Source organism: Geotrypetes seraphini, chromosome 4, assembly GCF_902459505.1.
Source record: "Geotrypetes seraphini chromosome 4, aGeoSer1.1, whole genome shotgun sequence".
NCBI lineage: Eukaryota > Metazoa > Chordata > Amphibia > Gymnophiona > Dermophiidae > Geotrypetes > Geotrypetes seraphini.
In genome coordinates this window covers 325,879,761-325,900,850 of record NC_047087.1, presented here as the reverse complement: position 1 = coordinate 325,900,850, position 21,090 = coordinate 325,879,761, and the positions used below count along the sequence as shown (strand labels likewise).

The following is a 21,090-nucleotide window of genomic DNA, read 5'->3' as shown; positions in this document are numbered from 1 at the left end:
CCAGGTAAATCCATGGCCACGAACAAGTTCTTTATTTGAATACTGCTAGATTGTTAATAAGGCAGAAATATGCTAATCCACAATGGAACTTTGAGTACATGAATAATAGTTTGGATGTGTGGGAGAAATATGGGGGCATAATATTTCTAGTCCAATAATAAAAGCTTTTTCATTAATGTGTAATACAAAAGGAAATGCAAAGTATGTGCCCTGGAGTTTTATGGATATGAATACAGTGTTAGGACAGTTACCACCTCTGTCCTGAGGAGCAAGAGGTTGGATAACTTTGAAAAAAATCACAGCAGGAATGACTCTGTTTAGGTGATATTAAAGCACTTTTGGCTAGAAGTATTGGAATGGAGGCTTGTAATCAATTATTTGGTGATGCAGGTATTGGTAGGGTAACCGCTACCTCCTCCGATTATGATGAAGTGTCCTTTAATAGATGCAGAGCTGCATAGGGGCTTCTTTGAAAAGATATGAATGGACTTATGGCAATCAGATTTAAAGATAGTGAAGACATTTTTGCTTATCTTACTAAGTTTCAGGAGAAGTGGGAACAGCAGACTGAAAAGCAGTTTGATGAGCCAACTATGTTTGTTTATTTTATTTATTTATACCCGCCCTTATCCAGGGCGAGTTACACACTTACATACAAAAATGTAAAATTACATATAACAGACAAGTCGAATAAACGGCAAACAAAACAGGAAGAACAAGCCAGACAATAAAATACATCAGTGACCAGCACCCTACTATTATCAATCTCTAATCTTCCTCATTCATTCAATCTCAGACCCGTTATATGTTGCTGTTATATTTTAACGCACTAAAACAGACATTACCTATGTCAGTGCAAACTAAGCTAGATGCAGTTGTGGGACTTGAAGGTCGTACTTGGTCTGCTATTCAAACTCATTTGTTGCATTATATGCGTCAATGAGGAAGATAAGAGGAGAGAGAAAAAACATTTGCAAAATAAATTAATGGGACTGCAAGTTAAAATTTTTTAGATGATAAAGACAAATTGCCCAATGAGAAAGAGAAAGCTTCAGAGACAAAGACTGTCTCTGGGAAAAAGACATTTAAACTAGTGCTTAAGGATGGAGACCAGGATTTAGGCAAATTAGATGAGGAAATGTTTCGCTGTGAATACTGGCCAGAAATAAAAGATATATTTTATTCATGGCAATCACAGGACCCACGTAACAGGGGATATGGCATAGGGGCTTCTAGAGGTACAGGTTATGGACAAGGCAGAGGCTTACGGATCTGATCTGTTGGACCTGTAATCATGTATGTCAGGGGTATCAAAGTCCCTCCTCGAGGGCTGCAATCCAGTGGGATTTTCAGGATTTCCTCAGTGAATATGCATGAGATCTATTTGCATGCACTGCTTTCACTGTATGCTAATAGATCTCATGCATATTCTATTGGGGAAATCCTGAAAATCTGACTGGATTGCGGCCCTCGAGGACGGACTTTGACACCCCTGGTGTAGAAACATAGAAATAGACGGCAGATAAGGGCCACGGCCCATCAAGTCTGCCCACTCCAGTGACCCTCCCTATCTATCTTTGCGGATGGATCCCACATGTCTATCCCATATGGCCTTAAAATCCGGCACACTGCTGGCTTCAATAACCTGAAGTGGAAGACTATTCCAGCAATCAACCACCCTTTCAGTGAAGAAGAACTTCCTAGTGTCACTGTGCAGTTTCTCACCCCTGATTTTCCATGAATGCCCCCTTGTTGCCGCGGGACCCTTGAAGAAGAAGATGTCTTCTTCCACCCTGATGCGGCCCGTGAGATATTTGAATGTCTCGATCATATCTCCCCTCTCTCGACGTTCCTCGAGTGAGTAGAGCTGCAATTTCCCCAACCGCTCCTCGTACGGGAGCTCCTTGAGTCCCGAGACCATCCTGGTGGCCATTCTCTGGACCGATTCCAGTCTCAGCACATCCTTGCGGTAATGCGGCCTCCAGAATTGCACACAGTACTCCAGGTGCGGTCTCACCATGGATCTATACAGTGGCATAATGACTTCAGGTTTATGGCTGACGAAACTCCTGCGTATGCAACCTATGATTTGCCTTGCTTTGGATGAAGCTTGCTCCACTTGGTTTGCAGACTTCATGTCTTCCCTGACAATCACCCCTAAGTCTCTTTCTGCTTCAGTTCTTGTCAGGATCTCGCCATTTAGGGTGTAAATCTTGCATGGATTTTGGCTTCCCAGGTGCATGACTTTGCATTTTTTGGCATTGAAACTGAGTTGCCAGGACCTAGACCAGTGCTCCAGCAGAAGTAAGTCATGCACCATATCGTCTGCCATTGCAGTTTTTTCTGTTGTGCTTTTGCTCACTACATTGCTCAGTTTGGCATCATCGGCGAATAATGTTATTCTACCTCGGAGCCCTTCTGTCAAGTCTCTTATATAGATGCTGAACAAGATCAGGCCCAGGACAGAGCCTTGTGGCACTCCACTTATCACCTCTGACATTTCGGAGGGGGTGCCTTCACCATCACCCTCTGAAGCCTACCTCCAAGCCAGTTCCCAACCCATTTGGTTAATGTGTCGCCCAAACCTAAAGAACTCATCTTGTTCAGCAACCTGCGGTGTGGCACGCTATCAAATGCTTTGCTGAAATCCAGGTAGACGATGTCCAGGGACTCACCAACATCCAGCTTCCTCGTCACCCAGTCAAAGAAGCTGATCAGGTTGGATTGGCAGGATCTCCCCTTAGTAAATCCATGTTGGCGGGGATCCTGTAGATTCTCCTCGTCCATGATCCTATCCAATTGGCGTTTGATTAGGGTTTCCATTAGTTTGCTCACTATTGAAGTGAGACTCACTGGTCTGTAGTTTGCCATCTCCATCCTGGAGCCTTTCTTGTGTAGTGGAATGACGTTAGCCGTCTTCCAGCCAATCGGGACGTTACCTGTACTAAGGGAGAGATTGAAGAGCGCGGATAGTGGTTCTGCCAAGACATCACCCAACTCCCTGAGTACCCTAGGGTGTAGGTTGTCAGGCCCCATTGCCTTGTTGACCTTGATTTTTGACAGCTCGCAGTAGACGCTGCTGGGTGTAAATTTGAAATTACTAAACGGGTCTACTGATTTAATCCTTGTCTGTGGCTGAGGGCCGATTCCCGGCGCCTCGCGGGTGAAGACTGAACAGAAGTATTCATTTAACAGTTGGGCTTTTTCCGAGTCCGTCTCTACATAGTCTCCATCTGGTTTTCTGAGTCGTACTATCCCGCCCGAGTTCTTTTTTCTGTCACTAATATACCTGAAGAAGGATTTATCTCCCTTCTGGATGTTCTTTGCTAGAGACTCCTCCATGTGGAATTTGGCCTCTCTAACTGCCGCTTTGACGGCTCTTGATTTGGTCAGATAATCTACTCTGGAGTCCTGTGTCCCTGATTGTTTGAAGAGATGAATGCTTTTTTCTTCTCTTTGATGAGGTCCGAGATCTCCATAGAGAACCACTGTGGCTTGTTGTTCCTACTCCGTCATTATTCCCGAAATTGCAGACAAAGGCAACAGATGAGATTTTCACAGGAACTCCAGTGTTTTCCCGTCGGGCAGCCCAGATCCCAAAATCCATTTGAAAATATCCAGTGATTGCCGCTGGTAGCTTTAGAAGCTTGGTTAGGCAAATATGAACCACATGTAAACATTAAAGTGAATGATTATCCAATTGAATATCTCATAGATACAGGTGCCACATGCACAGTATTTAAAAAATTGCCTCCAGGAGTGAAATTATCCCCAGATTCACTACATTCACAACTGGGTTTGATGGTACTACCAGGAAAACTCAGATGACATATCAGGGATCTCAAAGTCCCTCCTCGAGGGCCGCAATCCAGTCGGGTTTTCAGGATTTCCCCAGTGAAAGCAGTGCTTGCACATAGATCTCATGCATATTCATTGGGGAAATCCTGAAAACCCGACTGGATTGCGGCCCTCAAGGAGGGACTTCGAGACCCCTGACTTATATGCACCACAATGTCCAGTAAACCTTTTAGGCAAAGATCCGATGTCCCAAATGGAGTTGAGAATTAATTTTTCTTAAGAATACCTGTTAGTTACTGAAGAAAATGAACCATCACCTTTCGAATTACAATCCTTACCAGATACTGTCTGGGCCAAACCGGATGATCCCTATGGTCTTATTTTTACTAGCTTGCCAGTTAAAGTACAAACGCCTCTTTCTGACCTACAAATACACTCACTCAGCTGCCCCTCACTATCTCTCTTCACTTATCTCCCCCTATGATTCCACCCCCCCATGAGATCCGCTCATCAGGTAAGTCCCTCTTATCTGTCCCCTTCTCTTCAACTGCCATCTCCAGACTCCGTTCTTTCTGCCTTGCTGAACCATATCCTTAGAACAAGCTGCCCGAATCCCTACGGCAGGCTATGTGTCTGGCAGTGTTCAAGGCCCAGTTAAAAGCCCACCTCTTTGAGAGTGCTTTCAACTCCTAATTCCTTTCACCTTAGGTTCTGCATCTCCAACCCTATATGTCATGTCTGTCTGTCCAAATTAGATTGTAAGCTCTTCCAAGCAAGGTGTACCGTGCTGCGTATGCCTTTCAGCGCTATATAAGTGATAAGTAGTAGTTGCTTAAAGGGTGGAGATACTTTGCATCCTTTACTCTGCTCTCCCCTAAAGCACCCTGGCTTCCTTTCATCATTGCTGAAATCTCTCTATTGGGATTCCCTAAATGTCTGAGTTCAATGGTATCCCTTCAAGGATACCCCACACCGAACCAAGCACTCCTGAGTGACTGTTGGTGCACCCCCCCCCCTACCATTTTAAATTTAAAAGCTGCTCTATCTTTTTTTTAAATGTTAGTGCCAGCAGCCTGGTTCCATCCCAGTTAAGTAGAATTCATCTTTTCAGAAGAGGATCCCCTTTCCCAGAATGCTGACCAGTTCCTAACAAATCTAAATCTCTCATTCTTGCATTATTGTCTCAACCATGCACTGAGACTAAACTCTGCCTGCCTCTTGGGATCTGCACATGGAATGGGAAGCACTTCCAAAAACCCTGGAGAATCTAGATTTCAGCTTTCTACTTAAGAGACTAAATTTTTCTTCCACATTTTACTGTCATTGGTACCCATATCTACTAAGACAACAGGCTCCTCCCTAGCACTATCTAAAATCCTATTCAGGTGATGAAGTGAGTTCTGTCACTTTCACGCATTCTTCATGCCCATCATCTACCCAGCTATCCACATGCCTAGTGATTGAATCACCAGCTACAACAGCTGTCCTAATCCTTTTTTCATAGGCAGAATCCACTGAAGACATCCTCAGTGGAAGAGGATATTGCATCCACTGGTGAACAAGTCACAGCTACAGGATTACTTCCTACTTTACCATGAGGAGATTTTTCATTAGATTCATTGCTTGCTGAAAAGCAAACACTAAATAAATTGCACAATATACCATACAATCTTAAGCTTTTTATATTAGTCTAATACTGTAACAAGACTTCAATAAATTACCACTGGAAGAGCAAACCCTTTAGGACTCATACCTCCAGTTACTTATAGACACATGTTTTGCATCTGTATTTACCAAAGAGGATATACACAACATACCAGAACCCATCAGGCTATATGCTGGAAAAAAAGATGGGAAATTGACAGGGTTGATGAGATATGCAGGCAGATTGATAGGCTTAAGAGCAATAAATCCTCGGGACTGAATGGCATCCATCCAAGGGTCATCAAGGAACTGAAAGGGATTATAGCTGAACTGCTTCAACTAATAGCCAATCTGTCGATCAAACTGGGAAAGGTTCCAGAAGACTGGAAGGTGGCGAATGTTACGCCGATCTTCAAAAAAGGTTCGAGGGGAGATCCGGGAAACTACAGATCAGTGAGTCTGATTTCGGTACCGGAAAAGATAGTAGAGGCGCTGATAAAGGACCGCATCATTGACCACCTTGATGGACACGATCTGATGAGGACCAGCCAGCACGGCTTCAGCAAAGGCAGATCCTGTTTGACGAACTTGCTGCACTTCTTCGAGGGAGTAAACAGGCAGATAGACAAGGATGACCTGGTCAACATTGTATATCTGGATTTTCAGAAGGCATTTGACAAGGTTCCACATGAACGATTACTTCAGAAAATTGCGAGCCATGGAATCGAGGGTGAAGTACTCACATGGATTAAAAGGAAGAAGGTGTTGATGCCCCTGTACAGGTCATTGGTAAGGCCCCACTTGGAATATTGTGTTCAGTTTTGGAGACCGTATCTGGCGAAGGACGTAAGAAGACTTGAGGCAGTCCAGAGTAGGGCGACGAAAATGATAGGAGGTTTGCGCCAGAAGACGTATGAGGAGAGACTGGAAGCCCTGAATATGTATACCCTAGAGCACAGTTCTTCAACCTCCGGTCCACGGACCGGTGCCGGTCCGCAGAAAATTCCTGCCGGTCCGCACAGGACCGGCGAGATGGACGCCGTTAAATTTCCTGCCCCGGTGGTGTTCGCAGAAATCTTCTGTTCCTCCCAGCCTCGGGCGATCAAGACAGGCTGCCGACATCGGCCATTCCCTCTATGAGTCTCGCCTATGCAGAAACAGGAAGTTGAAACAAAATAGGCGGAACTCAGAGAGGGAAGGTCCCGACGTTGGCAGCCTATCTTGATCGCTGCCCCTGCTGAGTCACCGAAGAGGGCCGCGGGGAAAGTGCAGGCGGAGAGGAGATGGTCAGCGTGCGCGGGGAGGTCAGCGTGTCGATTGGGGCCATCAGCAGCGTTTGTGCTGAGAGTCTGCCCACGTTCAGGATGCGGTGGGTAGGGGCCTCCGGCTTGTCTTGGGTGGCAGGGCCTGCGGTGCAAAGCTGTTTTTGCCGGCTTGGGGGGGGGGTCGCGAATGTGCAGGGCATAGCAGGAGTAAGATCATGGGGAGCCTTCAACAGTGGCTGTCTCCTCTCCTAGCAGCTCTGTACTTACCAGGGCAGTGATTCACTTTGGCAACTTCCCCTTTCCTCAGAGGCGGCAACGGACCCAAGGCTGCCTAAGGAAATCACTGCTGCAGGCAAGTACTGAGAGCTGCTGGAAGGAGAGGAAGCCACTGTTGGAGGCTGGGAAGCTGCTGGATAAAGGGAGAGCTGCTACTGCACCTGGAGGGAGGTAGAAAAAGAGATGCTGCTGGGAGGGAAAGAGATGGGAAGAGAGCTACTGTTGGATAGGGGGGAGGAGGGAAGGGAGAAGGTAAAAAGGAAGGAAACAGCTGGCAGGGAGATTAGAGGAGGGAAAGGGGAGAGACAGGAATGAGAAAGTACAGAGAGATTGATGCTGGAAAGGGGGTCAGCAGAGAAATGAGAGAGGGATAAAGATGCTAGATCTGGTGTAGGAGAGATAAAAATGAAGAAAGCCGTGAAACTGGAATGAATAATGTAAAAAGGAGAGAGGAGGCACAGATTGGATGGAAAGGGGAGAGGGGCATAGAAAGAAGTCAGATACATATGGAAGGGGGAGAGGCCAGACAGTGGATGGAATGGGCAGATGCTGGTAGGAAGAGTGGAAAGACGATGAAATCAGAGACCACAAAAGGTAGAAAAAAATCATTTTATTTCTATTTTGTCATTACAATATATCAGATTTGAAATATATATGCTGCTAGAGACATAACTGGGGACTGCAAAGCCTAACACTATTCCTATCATGTGTGACTGCAGTATTCTGTTAGCATGATATTTCTGTGTAGCATTCTGTAATAATTTGGCTTGTTCAGTTTTCTTGATAGTAGAGGGGATATATGTGAAGGGGAGGGGAGACAGGGGTTTTGTTGGTCCTTGCTCTGAATATTTATATTTATAAAATGACAATTGTACAGAATATTGTTTCTTTTTATACTTTAATAAAATACGTTCAATATAAAATCATAACTGAGGCTTGTGCAGATGGGATCAGATGGTTTGTGGGGACCGAGCTTGCGGAGATGGGGCGAAAATGTGTTTTTTTATTTCGGTCTTAGTAGTTTGCCGGTCCACGGGTGTAAAAAGGTTGAAGAACACTGCCCTAGAGAAAAGGAGAGACAGGGGAGATATGATTCAGACGTTCAAATACTTGAAGGGTATTAACTTAGAACAAAAACTTTTCCAGAGAAAGGAAAATGGTAAAACCAGAGGACATAATTTGAGGTTGAGGGGTGGTAGATTCAAGGGCAATGTTAGGAAATTCTACTTTACGGAGAGGGGTAGTGGATGCCTGGAATACGCTCCCGAGAGAGGTGGTGGAGAGTAAAACTGTGACTGAATTCAAAAAGCGTGGGATGAACACAGAGGATTTAGAATCAGAAAATAATATTAAATATTGAACTAAGGCCAGTACTGGGCAGACTTGCACGGTTTGTGTCTGTATATGGCCATTTGGTGGAGGATGGGCTGGGGAGGGCTTCAATGGCTGGGAGGGTGTAGATGGGCTGGAGTAAGTCTTAACAGAGATTTTGGCAGTTGGAACCCAAGCACAGTACCGGGTAAAGCTTTGGATTCTTGCCCAGAAATAGCTAAGAAGAAAAAATTAAAAAATTTAAATTGAATCAGGTTGGGCAGACTGGATGGACCATTTGGGTCTTTATCTGCCGTCATCTACTATGTTACTATGTAAAAACTGGCTGGAGGATAGGAAACAGAGAGTGGAGGTAAATGGATAATACTCAGACTGGAACAGAGTTACCAGTGGGGTGCTGCAGGGCTCAGTGCTTGGACTTGTGCTCTTCAACATCTTTATAAATGACCTGGACATTGGTATGAGCGAGGTGATTAAATTTGCGGATGATACGAAGTTATTCAGAGTAGTGAAGACACAGGGGAATTGCAAAGATCTGCAATGTGACATAATCAAGCTTGAGAAATGGGCAGCAACATGGCAAATGAGGTTCAACGTGGATAAGTGTAAAGTGATGCATGTCGGTAACAAAAATCTCATGCAAGAATACAGGATATCCGGGGAGGTACTTGGAGAGACCTCCCAGGAAAGAGACTTGGGAGTTCTGATCGACAAATTGATTAAGCCGTCTGCGCAATGTGCGGTGGCGATGAAAAGGGCGAACAGAATGCTAGGAATGATTGAGAAGGGGATCACGAACAGATTGGAGAAGGTTATCATGCTGCTGTACCGGGCCATGGTGCGCCCTCACCTGAAGTACTGCGTCCAGCACTGGTCGCCATACATGAAGAAGGACACAGTACTACTCGAAAGGGTCCAGAGGAGAGCGACTAAAATGGTTAAGGGCTGGAGGAGTTGCCATACAGTGAGAGATTGGAGAAACTGGGCCTCTTCTCCCTTGAAAAGAGGAGACTGAGAGGGGACATGATCAAAACATCCAAAATACTGAAGGGAATAGACTTAGTAGATAAAGACCCTCTCCAACGTAGGGAGAATGAGAGGGCACTTTCTAAAGTTAAAGGGGATAGATTCCGTACAAACATAAGAAAATTCTTCTTCACCCAGAGAGTGGTGGAAAACTGGAACACTCTTCCGGAGTCTGTTATAGGGGAAAACACCCTCCAGGGATTCAAGACAAAGTTGGACAAGTTCCTGCTAAACCGGAACGTTCACAGGTAAGGCTGGACTCATTTAGAGCACTGGTCTTTGACTAAAGGGCCACGTGTGAGCAGACTGCTGGGCATGATGGACCACTGGTCTGACCCTGCAGCGGCAATTCTTATGTTTCTAGCCCCTCTACTACTCGCTCAATATCAACCAAAAAGCAGAGAGAGTCATGGCTCAGACCAGAGCAACTGTTAAATAACAACACCTACGTAACACAGAATGTAAATGGAGGCGATGCCACACATACTCCATATACTCATTCTATAAAACCTGCACCTCTCAACAGACACTTGTTTCAGACAGCTAAGAAGAAATCTTACACCAATTGTATTACAAAGACCAGTACTCCTCTACCTTATACTCGATTCTTAAATCCCTCACTACTTCATCACATTCATCGGATCAAACACCATTTGAACAAGATTTAACCAATTCTTTTACTGACAAAACTGTTTCCATCCACGTGATCTTCCCTAGCACCAATACCGTCTCTCCCTTCCAACCCCCAGGTATTGAGCACATACAGTCATGTGAAAAAAATTAGGATACCCCATGAAATATTCAGTTCTTTCATAAGTAATGTTCACATATCTATGTCAAATCCTTTTTTTTTTTTTTAATCTCTGGAAAAGAAAGTGATATAATTGCAGTTAAACAACAAAACGTTTCCTTGATTTACTCATAAAACAAGAGATATCCACAAAAATGTATATTCTAACTGAGGAATAAATTAGGACAGCCTATACCCTATTAGCTGAAATAACTGCAGCAAGACGCTTCTTGTAGCCATCTACCAGTCTCTGACATCGGTCTGAGGAAAGTTTAGCCTACTCCTCATGCAGAATTCTTCCAGCTGTGAGATGTTTGAGGGGTTTCTTGTATGTACAGCCCGTTTCAAATCACCCACAGCATTTCAATGGGATGAGTGGGGGAGAGTGTGGCGCAGTGGTTAAAGTTACAGCTTCAGCACTCTGATGTTGTGGGTTCAAACCCATGCTGCTCCTTGTGACCTTGGGCAATTTACCTAATCCCCCCATTGCCCACAGGTACATTAGATAGATTGTGAGCCCACCACAACAGACAAGGAAAAATGCTTGAGTACCTAAATAAATTCATGTAAATCATTCTGAGCTCCCCTGGGAGAATGATAGACAGTACTCCCCTGAAATTTGCGGGGGTTCCGTTCCAGGAGCACCTGTAAATTTTGAAAAACCGCAAATGCGGTTTAGGAGCAGATCGGAGGCGGGAAAGGGCTGCAGGGGCGGCAGGTGCTGAAAACAAGGCTGATGTCCTGCAGGATCGTTCTTAGTGTTTTCTGACTGCCTCTTCCGGGAACTAAAGTCAGGCTACAACAATCAGGAGCTGCTTTGACAAGCTATCTGGCACGTCAAACCAGCTCCTGATTGGTGTAGCCTGACTTTAGTTCCTGGAAGAGGCGGTCAAAAAATACCACGAATGACTGATTCTGTGATTTGCGAACCATGAATTTGCAGGGGTTTACTGTAGACAATTGACTAAATAAATTAAAATCAGGGCTTTGACTCGGCCACTCCAAGACTCTCCATTTCTTAGTTTTCAGCCAGACTTTAGTGGATTTACTGGTATGTTTTGGGTCACTGTCGTGTTGCAGTTGCAGTTCTGCTTTAGCTTTAATTTTCTTACAGATGGTCTCACATGTTCCTCAAGAACCTTATGATACACGGTAGAATTCATGGTGGATTCTATGATGGTGAGCTGGCCAGGTCCTGCTGCAACAAAGCATCCCCAAACTATGACACTTCCACTTCCATGCTTCACAGTTGGTATGAGGTTCTTTTCTTGGAATGCTGTATTTGGTGTACGCCAATCATGTCCTCTTCTGGTGTCTAAATATTTCAATTTTAGACTCATCTGTCCTTAGAACACTATTCCAGAAGCCCTGGTGTTTGTCTACGTTTTCTCTGGCAAACTTTAGTCTGGCCTTAATGTTTCTTTTAGAGAGCAAAGGTTTCCTCCTTGCACACCTCCTATGCAAGTTAAATTTGTGCAGTCTCTTTCTGTTTGTAGAGGCATACACTTTCACATCAACAATAGCAAGAGCCTGCTGTAGGTCCCGTGATGACATTTTAGGGTTTTTGGAGACTTCTTTTAGCATTTTGTGGTCTGCTCTGGGGGGTCACCTTGCTTGGACAGCCAAACCTGGGCATGTTGGCAGCAGTGTTCCCTCTAAGCGGGCGGGTGTTGTGAGCAAACTTTTTTCACCGTGAGCCAAAAATATCGGGCGCCAGCAAGTTATGAGCCAACTCGCCCGATTCTCCTCTCGCCGCCCTGCCATCTGCCGTACGCCTCTTCCGATCGTGCGCTGTGACGAGAAACGTGTGCGCTGCGATGTAATATTTTGTGCGCCAGCGCACGCCAGCGCAGCTTAGCGGGAACACTGGTTCAAATGGTTTTATTTATTTCCCCAAATTTATTTTTGTTATACGCATTGAAAATATTTGATATTGCGTTTAAATCAAAATCTCAATAAACTTGAAACGAGTGCCCGTGAGATTGTGGGAGGGTTAAATACTCAAAACTTAGAAGTTTTTGCTACGCCAGCTTTCTGGTATCTTTACATACAGTGGCGTACCTAGCATATGTAACATCCGGGGCCCATCATTTTTTGGCACCCCCCCCATCTGTAAGAAAAACATGATTTTTAGTAACAAACCACACGTCACACATGAGTACCTAGGAAAAGGCAGCATCTTACATATTGCAGTGAGCAGTACATCAATACACCCATTGTAAAACTAAACAAGCCAGACCAGCACAGATCAATCCTACACCGTCAATCCTAACAGAAAACCATGTCTTTCGAACACACAGAACACAGAAAACACCTTCGCCTAGTAAGGAATATGTAATCACATACTAACCCCTCCCTCTTTTACAAAACTGTAGTGTGGATTTTAGCTACGGAGGTAACAGCTCTGATGCTCATAAAATTCTGAGCATCAGAGCTGCTACCACCAAGGCTGGTGCTAAAAACGCTTCACAGTTTTGTAAAAGGGGGGATAAAATAAAAATACATAGACAAAGGTTAAATTGAACCAGCAAGAAGCTGGACTCTGCATACAATGCTTCACAGAAACAGTGACACATGTCTCCTAAAGCAATAAATAAATAGAAATTTTTTTCTACCTTTGTCTTCTGTGGTTTCTCCTTTCCTCATCTTCTTGTAACTCTCTTCCTTCCATTCACTGTCTGCCGTCTCTCTTCCCCTATATGGCATCTTCTCTCCTTCTATGCCCCTTCCAGAAACTGTATGCCTCCCCCTTCCATCTCTCCTTTCACCCCATTGGTCTGGCATCTCTCTCCTCGCCTTCCCTCTCCCACACCTCTCCTCATAGTCTGGTATCTCCCCTTCCCTGATTCTCTGGCATCTCTCTCCTTTCCTTTTCTTCCATCTTTCGTTCCCCCTCCATGCTCTCACATCTCCCCCTTCCTTTTCCCTTAGACTGGCATACCTTCCTCCTATGCTCCAAGCCCTGGCATCTCCTTTAATTCCCTCCCTCATCTTCCTTCTCCCTCCAGCTGGGTACCGCAACACTCTTCCCTGCAGCTCTGCACTTCCCCACAATTGCCATGCTTCGGTTCCTCTTCTTCCTTCCTTCCTCCCCCCCCCCCCCCCCCGCGGGACCCTGCGGCACCATCAACTCTTACTCCCTCTAATGTCGGCCCTGCAGCTCCAGACTTCCTCGCACCTTCTCCCCTCCCCCTTTGGATCGCTATTATTTTAAATGTTATAGCCGCGGAGCTGTATCCATCAGTGGAGATGTCTAACCTCGGCCTGCCCCGGAACTCTTACTGCAACAGTGACTTCCTGTTCCTGCCTAGACGGGCGGCTGCTGCAGTAAGAGTTCCGGGGCAGGCCGAGGTTAGACATCTCCACTGATGGATACAGCTCCGCGGCTATAACATTTAAAATAATAGCGATCCAAAGGGGGAGGGGAGAAGGTGCGAGGAAGTCTGGAGCTGCAGGGCCGACATTAGAGGGAGTAAGAGTTGATGGTGCCGCAGGGTCCCGCGGGGGGGGGGGGGGGGGGGAGGAAGGAAGGAAGAAGAGGAACCGAAGCATGGCAATTGTGGGGAAGTGCAATCCCCCCAATGCGTCCCCTTACCTTACCTCCCCTTACCTTTGCGACGCGTGTGTGCGCTGTGAAGAGAAACTTTGCGCTGCGATGTAATATTTTGTGCGCGCGCGCAGGCCAGCGCACCTTAGCGGGAACACTGGTTGGCAGTTGTCTGCAAAGTCCTCCACTTGTACACTATTTTCCAGACAGTGGAATGGCTAATGTCAAATTATTTCGAGATCTTTTTAAATCCCTTACCAGACTTATAAGCTGCTACAATCTTCTTTCTGAAGGCCTCAGACAGCTCTTGTGATCTACTCTCACTGCAGCAGTGATGAGCACACTAAACTAAGGGTCTGATTCTCCAAAGTGCGTCCCGATTTTAGGCAGCTGTAGACGTCCTACAGCTGTCTAATCAGCCAATTGGGATGCACGTTTTTTTAAAAAAATGCTCCCCAGGCAGGCCGCCTATATTGAAGGCGAGGCCCGCAAGACACCTAGGCCCTGATTCTGTATAGGACGCCCGGGAGAGGCGTCCTATTCAGAATCGGCCTACACTAAACACCGATTCTGTAACCGGCGACCATGTTACAGACGCTGGTTAGAGAATCGAGTTAAATTAGACACGGCCCGCTACACTTATCGCGGCAAGGGATCTCTCTGCCGTTATAAGTATAGCGGGCCGCGGCCTGTCCGATCGCTGGCAGGAAGGGTGCCCAATCCCTCCTGTCCGAAGACGCAATCAGGCCAATCAGGCCTTAGATTAAGTGGGGATGGGCGGACCCTCTATGCCTAAAGCCTGATTGGTCCAGGCTTCTAGAGCCTGGGCCAATCAGGCCTTAGACTTCGGCGGGATGGGCCGGGACCGCCTCATTTCGACCAGGCGTGCCTGCCGGCTGGACGGACAAGTCCCATCTGGCTGTAAGAACAGGTTAGTTTGGTGGGGTGGAGGCTTGGGGGTTGTTAGCGCCGGGGGGGAGGGGAGGGTGCGTCTTCAGGCAGGAGGGATTGGGCACCCTCCTGCCAGCGATTGATATTGTCGGGGGGGGAGGGTGCGTCTTCGGGCAGGAGGGATTGGGCACCCTCCTGCCAGCGATCGATATTGTCGGGGGGGGGAGGGTGCGTCTTCGGGCAGGAGGGATTGGGCACCCTTCCTGCCAGCGATCAGACAGACCGCGGCCCGCTATACTTATCGCGGCAGAGAGATCCCTTGCCGCGATAAGTATAGCGGCCGCGTCTACTTACAATGTAGACCAGCATTTTGCTGGCCTACATTTTAAGCTTCTCCTCTACTAGGGAGACGCGTAGGGCCGCCTAGGTTCGCCTAAGGCCCTTAGGTGAGCTTAGGCATCTTGCGGGTCTCCCTAGGCTCCCGGAGGTGGCTTCAGGCCTGCCTGGGGAGCATTTTTTTTTAAAAAAACGTGCATCCCGATTGGCTGATTAGACAGCTGTAGGACGCCTACAGCTGCCTAAAATCGGGACACACTTTGGAGAATCAGGGCCTAAATGTCTGCAATTTTTTCTGTTAGCTCCCCCTCTCTTTGGAACAGTATTCCAAACTACCTACGCGAAAAACTTACACTAACAGACTTTAAGTCAAAATTAAAGACATTTCTTTCCTGATAAAGGTGAATGGGTTGGATTACAATATAGAACAATCCACAAAAATATTGGGGGTAACATTGGATAAACACCTTACATTGGAAAAACATACTGATCTATTGATTAAGAAATGTTTTTCGGAGCTCTGGAAGCTTAGTACCATCAAGAAGTATTTTGATGAAGCCTCTTTTCGGTTGTTGGTGCAATCTTCCATTTTAAGTATTCTGGACTACTGTAACATTGTATATGTAGGGGCTTATATGGAAATTCTAAAGAGATTAAGGGTAGTCCAGAATACTGCTGTTCGCCTCATTTTTTTTTTTAAACCAAAGGGAGCATATTACCCCTTTCTATCACAAACAGCATTGGTTGCCGGTGAAGTCTAGAGTACTGTTTAAGTTTTCTTGCATCTGTTACAAAGTTACTTTTGGTCTGTCACCAGGTTATCTTACTCATTTTTCTTGGAGTCATTCTAATAAAAATACACGGAAAAAGCAGTTATTTACATATCCTTCCATAAAATACTGCCTTTATAAGAAGTTCCTTGAGAAAACCTTTTCTTTTCAGGCTGCCAAATTGAATATATAACTCAGAAAAATGATGTTAGAAGCTTCTTCTTACTTAGATTTTAGGAAATTACTAAAGACTCATTTATTTAACAGGCTGGTATCGTAATGTTTTTTTCTCTTAATTTTAACTATGTTTGCATTTTATCCTCACGTTTTTACTCACACGGTCTGCACTTTCATTTTGATCAATTCTACTGAAATGTAGGCACTTCCATTTTGATCAATCTTATTGAAATGTATGTACTACCTTTTTTTTTTGCTGTATTTTATCAAGATGTTTTTTATTGAAATGTATGTATTATTCTTCATGCTGTGAGCCGCTTAGAACCTCCCTGGTATGGCGGCATATAAATTATTATTATTATTATTCCTTGATGCTTTTGAAATCTAACTGTCTTTTTAAGGACGACCTAGTACCTGGAAGGATGCTTAATACCTGCTCTCCTCCCTATTGTTTTTTTCCCCTTACATGTTCTTACTGTGGACCTCAAAACTCAAATTAAAATTGAACTCTGAAAAAACCAAAATCTTCCTAGCGAGTCCCAACCATAAATTAACAAACACTTCCCTCAGATTGAATGGGCTAGATTACCCTATCCTACCCACCATAAAAATCCTTGGAGTCATCCTGGACCGCACCCTGACCTTCGATGACCATACCAGTGCCCAGGTGAAAAAATGTTTCTGTACCCTCTGGAAACTGCGCACCATCAAACGTTACTTCAACCACCAAGCCTTCCGCCTACTCGTTCAATCTCTGGTATTAAGCATATTAGACTACTGCAACATTATTTACCTGGGATCCTATAAAATACCATCAAACGTCTTAGAACAGTCCAAAATGCGGCCGTCCGCCTCATCTATGATCTCAAAAAATACGACCATGTTAGCCCCTACTACACCAAACTCCATTGGCTCCCAGTAGAGGCAAGGATCATCTTTAAGTTCGCCTGCCTCTGTTTCAAAACTCTAACAGGATCTTCCCCAATCTACTTGTCTGAGCACCTTGAAATAGCAGGCCCCTCTCGCACACGAAATGACCACTTATTCACCTTTCCCTCCCTAAAAGGCTGCCTCTACAAGAGATTCATTGATAGAACCCTAGCATTCCAAGCGGGCAAATGGAACAATTGCCTTACCGCCCTCATCTCCAACTCCCCGCCCTACCACCTGTTTAGGAAGTCACTAAAAACCTACCTCTTCGACAAATTCCGCTAACGCTGCCTTCCCTCCTTCCCTGCACCCTCCTGACCTCGATATGCCTCCATTCCCACTGAATTTGCCCCCCTCCCAAGCCACTATGGCCTCTCTTACTCAATCTCTGTCTTATCTAATTGCCCTGCCTTTTCATAGCCTCATATTTAACATCTCTGTAAATGTATCACCGCTACAACATGTAACATCGCTGTATACGTACAGTCTCTCCTTTAGTATATGCCTTTTTATTACTGCCATTTATGTAACATCTCTGTAAATGTAACAACACTGTAATATGTATCATCGCTGTAAATGTACAGTCTCTTCTATTGTTAACCGCATTGAACTTCCATGGTATTGCGGTATACAAGAATAAAGTTATTATTATTATTATTATTATTCTCTTTTGTAAAAGATTTTTTTTAAAAAGTTTATTAGTCTTTTAAAGTTAGTATTTGCCCTAGTGTTGTTGTGTGTTTTTAAACTGTATTTTAGTTAATAGACGGTTTTAACATTATTGTACACCGCCTAGAAGGTTTGATTAGGCGGTATAAGAAATTTTAAATAAACTTGAAACTTGAGAAGATGCTGAAGGGAAAAAATGGGGAAGGCAGAGTGGGGAGAAGATGCTGAAGGGAAATGGGGAACAGAGAGTGGGGAAAAGATGCTGAAGGGAAATGGGGAACAGAGAGTGGGGAGAAGGCGCTGGAAGGGAAGAAGACAGAGATGCCAGACTATGGGGGGAGCAGAGGGAAGAATATGGGTGCCAGACCAATTGGGGGGGGGGGTGAAGGGAGAGGCACAGTAACAGAGCAAATGGAAGACACAGAGAGAAGACAGACAGTGGACAGAAGGAACTGAATGAGAAGATGAAGAGATGAAGAAAGCAGAAACCAGACAACAAAGGTAGAAAAAAAATTATATTTATTTCCTTTTTTTCTTGCTTTAGTATAAAGTAGTATATTAGTTGTGTTGATAAAAATTTATAAACAAAGCCCTGCCAACTGAACATCTCTTTCTCTAGTTCAGCAGCCAGAACTTTGATTTATAAGGAAGGAATAAAGCTAAATATTGCAGTATTGAGGCTTGTATGGATGCTGCGGAGATAGTAATCGCAGGGACAGTGGTTGCGGGGATGGGGACGGGGCGGTGACAGGAATGGTGGTCGCGGGGACGGGGCCAAATTTCTTCCCCGTGTTATTCTCTATTGGCCACTGTTAGGAACAGGATACTGGGCTTGATGTATCTTTGGTCTTTCCCAGTGTGGTAATTCTTATGTTATTAAGGAGTGGAATCTGATTTTGAATTCTTGCCTGAAATCAGTAAGCCAACAACGATAGGTAAGATTGAGAACAAAAATAAAAGCGCCAGTTTGCCCTGGTTCAGTAGCATGGAATGTTGCTACTGCTTGGGTTTTGGCCAGGTACTAGTGACCTGGATTGGCCAGAGTGAGAACGGGCTACTTGGCTTGATGGACCTTTGGGTCTAACCCAGTAAGGCTATTCTTATGTTCTCATAATTACAGTAATTGAAGGAATCTTACTAAGGATTTCAAGAGCCATGGGATTACGTGTCTATGCTCTTCAGAACTTACCAGTGCCAATTCTCTTTTAGCCTTCTTTACCAATGCTTTCCATTTATCTTGCCAGTGCTTATCTTCCTACTTGTGGGGTTTTTTTTCATTTTAATCATTTTTCAATTTTTGGAAGTAAATTCTTTTGGCTTTAAATAGCCTCTTTCACCTTATCTTTTAACCATTTATGTAAGCAAACATCTATGTATGATAGTCAACATGCAAAGTTCTACATTACCATAATAAAAGACATCTACCACTCCTCAATACATTAGTGACAGATACTCACCAGTGAGAACAGTCATGCAAGCAGTCGTGTAGTGCCTTCCGCAGAACTGAGTCTTTGTCATAAATACCCCAGGTGGCTTGTAGTACTGAATCGAGGAGGCAGTCTCCAGCTGTCCGATTCCAAAGTGCATAAAGTCTGCTGTCCAAACGTGTGCCTAACTCCAAAGACCAGTTTATAATTGGAGATTCCTCTTCCAGTTCTGGAATGGAAAGATGTATAAACTGTCAAATTAATTCTTTAGATGCAGAAATGTTTAATTTCAAAAGTCAGTGGAAATTTAATAGGACATTCCAATAAAAAATTTTTTATTAAAATTATCTTGTACTTCACCTAAAGCAAGTTAGAGACCAAAATATCAACAAAACACAGGTCTTCCTTCATATTTGTAGGGGTTAGGGGTAAAGCTCCCTTGTGAATATTAAAAAACCGTGATTAATTTAGAGCCCCACCCTGACTCTTTCTCACCCCAGGGACCCCTTCACAGCTTAACTTTAAAGCCCTGGTGGTTTAGTGGTGAAGTGGGACAAGAGTGATCTTCCTATACTCCTGTCCTGTGCAGATCTACTATCAAAAATGGCTGCCTCAAGTTATCACAGCAGTCTCACGAGACCGTGAGAACTTGCAGCAGCCGGTTTTGATCATGGATCTTCACAGGGCAAGAGGATCTTCACAGGGATGATCACTCTTGCCCCACTTCACTGCAACACCACCAGGGCTTTAAAGGCAAACTGTGGAGGCGGGAGAGGAGGCTGCTTGTTTGGAGACTTACAAATAACTGAATTTGTGAATCCCAAAACCATGAATATGGAAAGAGACCTGTACAGTTTTCACCCAAACACCATCACAAGTATGTTTATGAAGCTAAATCAAATAAATCACAATTTCCAAAATCCAGGGCCTCAAAACTACAATTTATAGTTATTCCTTAATGGTGGGTCACATGACCATGCACAAGATGGGGTGGGTCACGTGACCGTGCACAAGATGGCAGCCTAGCTAACTCCTCTGCTCCAGCCTTCTTCTAAAACCTTGATTTCAATCCGTTCAAACCGTCTAAGAGGTCAGTACTTATATCTAGCACGATCGCTATGTCTTCTCCATCTAATAAACCTGACGGTTCACCGCCAACTACTACCACCGCTACGCATAATGCGTCAAAGCGCTCCAAACATGAACCTCCGTCACCTGAAAAGGCGTGCTCAGCCGCTACTAAAGATCAGGGAGCTTCGATCGCTGCTGACTTACAAATCTTGCGTATCCTCATGTAGGATAATCTTGCGGCTACCGAAGACATCCGATCGGAAATTAACAATCTTACCCTTCAGCTCAAACAATATAGCGCTCACCTAGACCTCACCGAGGAGCACATGGCGGCTCACGATATTCAACTTCAGGAACGGGGCCTACACAAGATTGATCTTATTCAGCGCGACATTGAAGACATGTCTAACCGTATGCACAGAAATAACGTGCGCCTTATTGGCCTACCTGAAACCTTGGAGGGTAAGGATATTATCTTATATTTACAAGATTTCCTTCTGAAAATATTAAATATACAATTTTCACCGCCTCTGGAGATAGAAAGGGCCCATCAGGTACCTTCTGGCCCTCCATATCAATTTAAATATGCAAGACCAATAGTTATGAAGATCCTTCGATACCAAAAAACCTTACAAATATTGCAAATTGCAAAATCTAAACCCCCCCTGTTGGTGGAGACTACAAAAGTTTTGTTCGTTCCAGATTTATTGAAATCCTCTGCTCAAAAAAGGAAAACTTTCCTCTCCATGCGCTCTCATCTCAAAAGTATTGGCGCACAATATGGCCTATTCTATCCAGCCAAAATGAGAGTAACTTACCGCAACACCACCAAAAACTTTGAAGATCCTAAAGATCTGCAAAAATTCTTGGATGAAAACGTCTGTGAAATGACCTAAATCTCTTACTGAACTGTTCATATTTACGGATTGATCTCACCTTTGCCTCTCTCTTATGATAGCTTCTTTTGGGCCGAGGAGCTGTATGCTGGGCACATTTTGTCGGCCTGCAACCCTATCACTGGTCTTCTTTTTCCACCTTCTTCGTATTTGGCACCATCATGAGTCATGTTTATTTTTCTTTTTGTTTTTTCCCATCTTCAAAAATTTGCTTGTGCTTTTTTCACGTTTTTCTTTCACATTAC

The 21,090-nt window shown here is 44.6% G+C and overlaps 1 protein-coding gene across 3 annotated transcripts in view; it reads right to left on the bottom strand.

The window, feature by feature from the left end:
* Positions 1 to 21,090, bottom strand: part of ZRANB1 (zinc finger RANBP2-type containing 1) — a 333,688-nt gene that overhangs the window by 66,252 nt on the left and 246,346 nt on the right. For all 3 annotated transcript variants that reach the window (XM_033941145.1, XM_033941144.1, XM_033941146.1), the window contains one exon: positions 18,909 to 19,107. In XM_033941145.1, coding sequence (XP_033797036.1) covers positions 18,909 to 19,107 — 199 coding nt within the window. The remainder of the gene's footprint in view (positions 1 to 18,908; positions 19,108 to 21,090) is intronic.